Source organism: Hipposideros armiger, unplaced genomic scaffold, assembly GCF_001890085.2.
Source record: "Hipposideros armiger isolate ML-2016 unplaced genomic scaffold, ASM189008v1 scaffold_94, whole genome shotgun sequence".
Classification (NCBI taxonomy): Eukaryota; Metazoa; Chordata; class Mammalia; order Chiroptera; family Hipposideridae; genus Hipposideros; species Hipposideros armiger.
The window spans coordinates 3,642,140-3,652,056 of NW_017731444.1; the positions used below are offsets into that span (position 1 = coordinate 3,642,140).

General features: G+C 47.1%; 1 protein-coding gene and 1 long non-coding RNA gene across 3 annotated transcripts in view; one reads left to right on the forward strand and one right to left on the reverse strand.

Moving 5' to 3' along the window:
• HCK (HCK proto-oncogene, Src family tyrosine kinase) overlaps positions 1-9,069 on the forward strand; it is a 36,828-nt gene extending 27,759 nt beyond the window's left edge. For both annotated transcript variants that reach the window (XM_019645762.1, XM_019645761.1), the window contains exons 11-13: positions 2,084-2,237; positions 4,108-4,239; positions 6,923-9,069. In XM_019645762.1, the coding sequence (XP_019501307.1) occupies positions 2,084-2,237; positions 4,108-4,239; positions 6,923-7,125 (489 nt within the window). In that variant the 3' untranslated portion in view covers positions 7,126-9,069. The remainder of the gene's footprint in view (positions 1-2,083; positions 2,238-4,107; positions 4,240-6,922) is intronic.
• Positions 5,140-6,916, reverse strand: LOC109384428 (uncharacterized). Its single transcript, XR_002124395.1, has 2 exons — positions 5,435-6,916; positions 5,140-5,327 (listed from the first exon to the last, which is right to left on the reverse strand). It is a non-coding gene; the product is annotated as an uncharacterized LOC109384428 (long non-coding RNA).
• Positions 9,070-9,917: the final 848 nt, after the last annotated feature.

Consider the following 9,917-nt stretch of genomic DNA (forward strand, 5'->3'; position numbering starts at 1 on the left):
CCATTTGTCAAATGAGGGAATGGGACCACGTCTGTGGTTTTCAAGTTTGCAAAACTTGAGGCACACTTTTTTCAGGCACAGCTATGTTGGTCAAATGCAATTTTATACAGTAGCTGAATATCTTAAAATAGGTGGAAACAGAGCTGCTCTGATTGAACAGGGGCTAGGTTTTCTTTTGTCCCTCCCTCTCCTCGCCCCATGCAACCAGCATTCGAGCCAAATAAAAGGTCAAAAATTTAGTTTAGAGTAATGGATAAGTGCATGGACCCTGAGCACGGCTGTCGGAGTTCCAGTCCTGGTCTCCACTTGGACCAGTTACTTATATCTCTCGCCTTCATCTTTCTCACCTGTGAAATGGGACTGATAACAATCACACCTCCTCCAAAGCAGAGAGCAAATGCTATTTAAGTTTAAGTAACATCTTCCAATAAATGAATAAACTACAATGTCCGCCAGTAAGGTAATAACTATGGTTAACTGTTCCTCTAAAGCAGTGGTTCTCAACCTTCCTAATGTCGCCTTAATACAGTTACTTAATACAGTAACCCCTTAATACAGTTCCTCATGTTGTGGTGACCCCCAACCATAAAATTATTTTCATTGCTACTCTATAACTGTAATTTTGCTACTATTATGAATCGTAATGTAAATCTTTTTGTTTTCCGATGGTCTTAGGCGACCCCTGAGAAAGGGTCGTTCGACCCCCAAAGGAGTCATGACCCACAGGTTGAGAACCGCTGCCTAAGGACTCCTTATAAATTTCCCACAAGACCCTGTCTCACCTGACCTCAAACAAAATAAGTTTCAGGCTTTCGTTGGAAAGTCTGGAGCCTCAGACCTGAGTTCCAACGGTCATGGGTGCCCCCTGCTGGCCACCTCCTGCAAGTGCGCCACCCACTTTCCTCAAACCTTGAGCTGGTTGGTGCCTTGGCTTGGTTTGTCTGGCCAGACATCCCCCACCCCACTCTCTCCCCAGTCCACCACTCCCCACCCCCCCATCCCCGACCCCTTCAAATAACCTCATCAGGCTACACCCAGCTTCAGTCATTCATAGCACTGGAGTCCTGCAATAATTAGAGGCAGCATGGGGCACTGGGATTGGACACCCACGGACTGGTTTGAGTCTGACATTCAGAATTTTATTGGTGTGATCTGGAAAAAGGGGCCCTCTGACGCCTATAAAACAGAGATTGTGAACACCTTTCTCAAGGAGCTCGAAGGTCAGTTTGTAAATTATAAGTGCTGTTTACTGGGTGTCTGATGGTTAATCACAAACCTCTTTATGGGTGTTGATGCACAAACCCTTGTAAGTAAAAAGTGTCTCTATGGAAAATTCCACATGTTTCCATCAGAGGTGTCCAAGTCTCCACTGTGAGTAAGAATTCGCACAGTCTATATTGTTCACTCAATGGCCATGACATTAAAATATATATCAGACATCACACTCCTGCTCAAAGGCTTCTACTGTCTTCCCATCACACTCAGAACACAATCCAGCCTCCTTTCCTAGCCTACAGAGTCTCTCACAATCAGCCAACCTCAACTCTATGGTACTTATTACCACCTGCAGGGGCTTTGCTTGGCTCACCACCTGTTCGAGTAACGTCTGGCACCCACAGGGTACTCAGTGGATGTTTGTTAAGTGAATAACTTTTCCTACCCAGGCTTGGGGATGAAGAAGGTGCAGCATATAAGAGATGCAGCCTAATATGATGTGTGCCTAGGTTGTCTCCAGAAAGGGGGTGGGAGATGAAGGCTCTCCATGGTCTCCTGGTGTGGGTGCGTAGGGCCTGTAGAATAATGCCATTGCTTTTTCCTCCAAGTATTCTCTGGAAGTCTCAGAACCCAAGAGAAGCCCCCCCACCCCCCAGCACTGACCCAGGTCCTGAGGATCCCCCCAACCTGGATGGGTAGACAGAGAAGTGTCAGCCTGAGCTCAGCACCCTCCCACAAAAAAAGCGGGGGGAGCTGGCACACGTTTTCCTGTTTTCTCACACTTGGACACTCCTCTTCTGCGTTTGGGTGGGACCCACCTTGAGCTGGGCCAGATCTGAGGATGGGGGTGTCTCTGTTTTGGGTGGAGATTGCGGAGGGCATGGCCTTCATCGAGCAGAGGAACTACATTCACCGAGATCTCCGAGCCGCCAACATCTTGGTCTCTGCGACACTGGTGTGTAAGATTGCCGACTTCGGCCTGGCGCGGATCATTGAGGACAACGAGTACACGGCTCGGGAAGGTAGGGAATGCTACCAAGGGGACCCGTGGGGCCCATGTGAACGGGTTGTGAGTGTTTAGAGTCGAGACCTGTGAAAGTGCTAGGTAAAACGCAAAGGTCTGTCCCAATGATATAAGCTGTGTATCATTATGTGCGATGTTCCCTCTGGATATAGCGTCCTGGCCTGCAGAGCCACCCAGTGACTCCGATTTTAGATCGAGTTAGGCGAGTGCATATTGAAATTAAGTGTAAGAGCAACCTTATGTGTAATAGACAAAAACTGGGAGGAATCCAAATGTCCATAAATAGGAGAATGGATATATACATTGTGGTATATTCATGCAATATAATGTATACAGCAATGAAAAATTACAGACCAATGCTACATGCAACAAAATGGTGGACTCTCACAGGCATAATATCAAAATGAAAGCAATCAGACCAAAAAAAAAAAAAGTCGATGCTGGATGGTTCCATTTATGTAAAATTCAGAAATAAGCAAACTTGTGTGTGAATGTTCACAGCAGCATGATCCGTAAGAGCCAAAAAGTCGAAGCAACCCAAATGTCCATTAACTGATAAACAAAATGTAGTCTACCCATACAATGGAAATTATTCAGCCATAAAGGAATGAAGTACTGATACATGCTATAAACATGGACAAGCTTTCAAAACATTGTGTTAGTGAAAGAAGGCAGACCTAAAAACCACATACTGTATGATTTCATTTACATGCAATGTCCAGAATAGGCAAATCTACGGTTGCCTAGGGCTGGGCTGGAGAGTCAGAAAGAAATAGGAAGTGACTGCTATGGGGTTTTTTTTTTGGCAGGGGGAGATGTATGAAAATATTCTAAAATTCACAACTTTATGAATATACTAAAAACACCGAACTGCACACTTTAAATGGGTGAATGGTATGACCTGAGAATATATCTCAATAAAGCTCTTAAAGAAAAAACAAGCAAAACGCATTTATGGCAATAGAGGTCAGGACATTGGTTACCTAGAATGGGAGGTTACTGACTGGGCGGGGGCAGGAGAGAGCCTCTGAAGTGTCAAAAGTGTTCAATATCTTGATCTGAGTGGTGATTACAAGGTATATACATATATATAAATGCATCAAGGTATGTATGAAAAATTTGTGCACTTTGTTTGTTGTGATGCAATACAAACTCTAAACTAAGGGCAACCACTAAAAGAATAAGAGTAGAATTTAATTTCGAAACCAGGAGAGGATAAGCAGAAATAAAGAAAATTTGCTTAATCCCAAGGAGGGAAGGGATGGAGAAAAAAAACCACATAGAGCATTTTCAGAACTTGACCATGTACTGTCCTAAAGCAGGTCCCACCAAACTCGAAAGAACAGGTATCCTATGGACCATGTTCACCAACCACAATGGAATTAAGATAGAAACCAGTAACCAAAGGCTAAATAAACCCATCCTCAACCAAGTGGAAAGAGGGGAGGAGTAGAGGGAGAGGTACCTAGTGACGCGTGGAAACCTCAGAGGCCAAGGCCAAAATCTTTGCTTCCCCCATCGCCAGGAGTGATGGGGCTGAGGCATCAGTGGCAACCCGGACTCAAGGCCCTCTGAAGTTCTGCTGTCCCCAAAGATTCTAAGACTCCACTCTTCAGGAGTTGTAGGTCAATCAACAAGTTGGCCCTGGAGAGTGAGCGCCCCTGCCACACACCAGGCCCCTCTGCCCACTCCTCCCCACGTCAGCCATTTGCCTCCTTGCTTCCACAGAGGCCAGATGTGAGGGAAGTTGCAGTTCTGCAGGGGGTGGCTGTGGGCAGCTGTGCGCTGTCCTGTTTTCTCCCCCTAGCAGAGACTCAGCCCTGACTCTCCGCAGGCTCTCCCTGACTCTGCTCTGCCCAACCCCGCAGGGGCCAAGTTCCCCATCAAGTGGACAGCTCCTGAAGCCATTAACTTTGGCTCCTTCACCATCAAGTCAGATGTCTGGTCCTTTGGCATCCTGCTGATGGAGATCGTCACCTATGGCCGGATCCCATACCCAGGTAGGGAAGGTGGCATCAGCTTGGGGCTGCTCCAGGGCCCTGCGTGGCTCCCTACTCTTGTCAGTGTGTCCATTCAGATGGAGTCCCTTGATGCTCACCTCCAACCTCCCCTCACCTGCCCCATCTCAGTTAAGGGCACCACCATTCACCCAGTTTCTTAAGCCTGAAATCCTCTGCCCTTCCTTTCCTCTCAGCCCTTACCACATTCAAGAAGTCACAGCGTTCTGGGTATTGGAGTCTAAACACATGCCAAGTCTTCCTGCTTCTGACTCCACAGCCCCCACCCACATCCAGACCACCATCAGCTCTCACCTCGACCGTGCGGTGGCCACCTAACCAGTCGCCTGGCTTTCTCCCCTCTCTCCGACAGTCCATTCTCGATTTGCAGCCAGAGGGATTTCTCTAAACTTGTGACTGAGATCTTGTCCTTTCTCCACCTCTCTTCCATGGTCTCCCATCATAATTAGGACAGAATCCCAAATCCTAATTATGGCCTGCAGGTCGTGCACAACCCAACCCCTGCTACTGCCCCCGTTTCACCTCGTGCTGCACCCCACCACTCGGTCATCTAACGTGCCGCACATGCAGGCCCCCTGTGCTTCTTGTTCATAGCACCCTATGCTGTTTCCTTCAGAGCACTCATCACAATTGATAACTGTATATTTGTTTAATATTTTCCCCATCAAACTCTGAGCTCCGTGAGGCTAGAAACCATGTCTATATTCCTCACTGGTGTATCTGCACTGCCTCTCTCTGTGCTTGCCACTTAGTGGGTGCTTAGTAACTATTTGTGGAATGGGTGAGTTTACCCACATGCCTGGGGGCAGTACCCTCCACTGAGTAGATCATGTGGATATACAAAGATATACCCACCGTATAGACTGCCCGGGACTCCGTAAATAATGTTCTCTGTTCCTTTTCGGTTGGGACATCTCCTGGGATATCTGTAGCCAGAACCCTGGGAAGAGGGGGAAAGGTGGATATAAAGAGTCCCTGACTTTTATATAAACAGTCTTGACTTTGAATCCTGTCCCCATCGACTATTACACTTTGAGAAGTTCTCTTCAGTCTTCTCCCAGTGTTTTCACCTGTAAAAAAATATAGGTACTGATGTTTACCTTGCAGAGGTGGATGTGGAAATTAGCAGCAAAAGATACAGACACTGTTCATCCAACAGTATTTATCAAATTCCTACCGTGTGTTAGGCATTGAGCGTACAGTGAGAGGCGAGGTCTCTGCTGGTAAGGAGCTCACGTTCTAGCCTGGAGGAGCACACACTGAACAGTCTCAGCTGGAGATCGCTCCTGAGAAGAACACACAGCAGAGGCATGTGAGAGGGAGTGACGTGGGGCCCCTGTGGACAGGGAACACCTGTCAGAGAAGGTCATATTCAAGCTGAAAGGCAGCTGAGGGAGGCTCTAGGGAAAGGATTTCAGGTAGAAGGCACTGCTAGCTCTCACAGCCTGAGGTATGCCTGAAGACTAGCAAGGAAGCCAGGTAGCTGGAGATAAGACATGATAGCAGGGAGCACAGCAGGAGGTTGGCAGAGGCCAGATCTGTCAGGGCCATGGTCATGGTGAAGAGTGAATGGGTGTTAAGTCTAAGTATGCGGAAGCCATTGGAGGGTTTGGGGGCAGGGATGTGGCACCATCTGATTTCCACTTTTCAAGTGTTGCTTTGGTTCAGCATGGAGGGTGGATTGGGGGCTGGGGATATGGTGGCAGCCACAGCAGTGGCACAGGCAGAGGTGAGGATGGCGACAGAGGTAAGTTGATGGGTTCAGGCTATGTTGCAAAAGAAGAAAGAACTTGATGTGGAAGGTGAGGGAGAGTGAAGGATCAAGGATGGTTCTCATGGTTTAACTGAGCAACTGGGTGGGTGATGGTCTAGAGATAGAAATTCAAGAGTTCTGTTTTTAGCCCAGTGAAATGTGAGGTGACTTGTAGACATCCAAGTAAAGGTGTTCAAGGAAGCACTTGGATATATGAGTTTGGAGTTCAAGACTGGTCATATAGAACTGGAGATCGCAGACAGCTAAATGGTTGTTCGTAAGGATAACTAACGAACTTTAATTGAACAAGGAAATGGTCCCACTCATACATAGGGTGACATCAGTCTGACCATTTGACTGTTTTTTTTCTTGAGGGTACACCAGGAAAAACTAGGCAGTGGGTTTTAGAACCCTGTATCCATTAGGATGGATTAGGCAACGGGTAACCAAATAACAGACTAAGAGAGTGGTGGAAACAATAGGCAAGTTATTATTCCCCATAATAAGAGGTCTGGCATTGGTGACTGGTTAGTTCAGCTGCTCAGCAGTTCTGAGGACTCTGGGTTAGTTTCTCTGAGATTGTCTTCCTCACGTGGCCAGATGGCTACTGCAGCTCCAAGATCACATAGTCTCTGTGTCCAAAGGAAGGAGGAAGTGTGTGTCCTCCAAAGTCCCTTTTCATCAGGGAGGAAAACCATTCCTGGAAGTCTCCAGGGAGACTCCCCCTCAACTCCCATTGGCCCAAACTGGGTGCCATGCCCCTGCCCTCGCCGCAGGGGTTTCACAGTGGGAGGGGCTCAGCTCTCATGAGGAAGTGGGGAGTGATGGCTGTGGGGGAGGCAACAGTGTCTGCCCCCCGCCCCAGGCTCCTGTCCCCATTCCTCCTTTATCAACTCCATGACTCCTTCTCAGGGATGTCAAACCCTGAGGTGATCCGGGCACTGGAGCGTGGATACCGGATGCCCCGACCAGAGCACTGCCCCGAGGAGCTCTACAACATCATGACTCGCTGCTGGAAGAACCGCCCTGAGGAGCGGCCCACCTTCGAATACATCCAGAGTGTGCTGGACGACTTCTACACAGCCACTGAGAGCCAGTACCAACAGCAGCCGTGACGAGGGGACCAGGCGCTTAGGCGATGCCTGTGAGGTGGCTCTAGCACCATCTGCCTGGTGCCCACTAACCCTTCTTACTCCCAGACATCCACCCTCACTCCAGCCACGGTTTCTCATCTGTCAAGTGGGTAGGTTGAACTGGACAATCTTTTTGACTTTAGCAATCCACAATCTGCCCTTTTCAGGCGACCCCAAGTTGATATTTCTATTGCCTGGGACAGCTGGATTCCCATTACAGCTGTGGTTCAGATAGGAAACTTTAAAAGTAATGAAATAAATATTTAAATAAAAGATACAAATGCTAAAGGCTTTCCTGACAGGCCAGCTTTTCTTCCAGTTCCTGATTATCTACTTGCCTTTTTGCTGGATGACAAGACAGAAAGGGGGAAGGCCCCTCCCCGAGACCAACAGTGCAAAGAGAAGTGCCGTTCAATACTCAGTTTTCTAACTGCCCCCAGATAGTTGCTGCGTTAGTTTCCTGTCGCTGCTGTAACAAATTACCGCAAACTCGGTGGCTTAACAGGACACAGATTTATGAGCTTACAGTTGCAGAGGTCAGAAGTCTGAAATGGGCTGGCAGGGCTGCATTCCTCCTGCAGGCTCCGGGGGAGAATCCACTTCCTTGGCTTTTCCAGCTGCCACGTTCCTTGACTTGGGGTTCCTTTCCGTTCATCACTCCAAACTCTGCTTCCATCCTCACACCTCCTTCTCTGACTCTGAGTCTGCTGCCACCTTCTTTCACTTGTAAGGGCCCCTGCACTTACACTGGATAAGCCAGAGTAATCTTCCATCGCCAGATCCTCAACCACACCTGTAAAGTCCCTTTGGCCAGGTAAAGTAACGTCTGCACAGGATCTGTGGATTAGGACGTGGTCATCTTTTTTGCAGGGGGGAGGGGCCTTATTCTGCCTGTCACACTGGCGCTGGGATACTGGATGGGTTTTTGTCTCTAAGGAGCTGGGTCCACCAGGATGAAAGGAATGATTCTTCATGATCTGGGACCCTGACTGTCCTTCCAAGTCACATGACTACGTGAGCTGCTTGGTCTGGCTCTCCCCCCAGTGCTGGGGGGCATTTCCCATGGCTAAGAAGCCATCACGGTTGTTCATATTGTTATCCACCATTGCAGGGATCCTGGGGTCTGGAGGCGTGACTGCTGAGAGGCATCTGGTACCCTGTATGGGAAGCTCTCCACGGAGGGGAGGGAGACATGGGGAGGAAGTAGAGAAGACAAGGAGGTGGTGGGCCCTTCCTGCATGTCGTCTCAGTTGAAAGTCCCCAGCAGTTAGAGTCTGTCATCAGGGGAGCAGTGAGAAGAGGTGACGGTGGGATGGGAAGCAAATGATACCTTTCTATATTATTGCATTCCTTGAAGGATTAATATCACACCACCTGCCAGGGTCCCATGGAACCCTATATTGAATTGATTCTGTACTCCCGAGTAGCACAGAGGCTAACTTTAGGAACTGAGTATAAGAACAGTGGAAAACAAAGCTATCAGTGTTTCAAGTTACCTAGCTGGTTAATTAAATTTCTCTCTTGCTTTCTGGTTTGGGATGGGTCTTTGGGTATCTGAAAGCAGAGCCCAGGATCCTGTGGTAAGAATTTGCGCTCATGATTGTGGTACATTGAATTGCTGTTCAGTAATCCATATGGGGAGTATACTTCCCTGCCCCATTGACGTTGAGCTCGGCCATGAGACTTGCTTTAGCCAATGGGATGTTGGAAGAAGTGATGTAAGCAGAGGCTTAAACTGTGGGGCTGGCTTGCCATCCAGCTTTTTGCCCTGAAAAGAACATGGTTCAAGGAAGATGTGTGACTTGGGGAGCAGATTCGGACCCAACCTGCCACTTGCAGTTAAACCCAGCTGAGTTCAGCCTTAATCAACTCAACCCCAGCTGACATGTGGACATGCGAGAGAGGAATAAATGCTTCATATTATAAGCCTTTGAGTTTGAGGGTTGTTTTGTTACACAGTATTATTATAGAAATAGCTGACTAAAACATGATCTCAAGAGTTAGAGTCTATTGCTATGTGGACAAGATCAAGGAGTCAATTCATGCCCTACTGCTCTATCAGTTTACACTGCCCGACACTCTGATTTAGCCCTCTGTTACAGGAAAGACAGGTGAAAATATGGGGATAGATACAACACCAAAAGCATGATCCATGAAAGAAAAAAATGGGTAAATTGGACTTCATTAAAATTAAAAACTCTGCTCGGAGAAAGACAGTGTTAAGAAAATGAAAAGACAAGCTCCAATCTTGGAGAAAATATTTGCAAAACACACATCTGATAAAGGATTGATCTCCAAAATATACAAAGAACTCTTAAAACTCAACAATAAGAAAACAACCAAACTAAAAATGGGCAAAAGACCTGAACAGACACCTCACAAAGAAGATATGCAGGTGGAAGATAAGCATATGAAAAGGTGCTCAACATCATATATCATTAGAGAAATGCAAATTTAAAAAAATGAGATACCAGCCACTACACACCTATTAGAATGCTAAAATCTGGAACACTGACTATACCAAATGCTGGTGAGGATGTGGAGCAACAGGAACTCTCATTCATTGCTGATGGGAATGCAAAAATGGTACAGCCACTTTGGAAGACATTTGTCAGTTTCCTATAAAATTAAACATATTCTTACTATACAATCCAGCAATGCATTCCTTGGTATTTACCCAAATGAGTTGAAAACTTATGTCTACATAAAAACCTACACACTAATATTTGTAGATTTATTTTAATTGTCAAAACTTGGAAGCAACCAAAATGTCC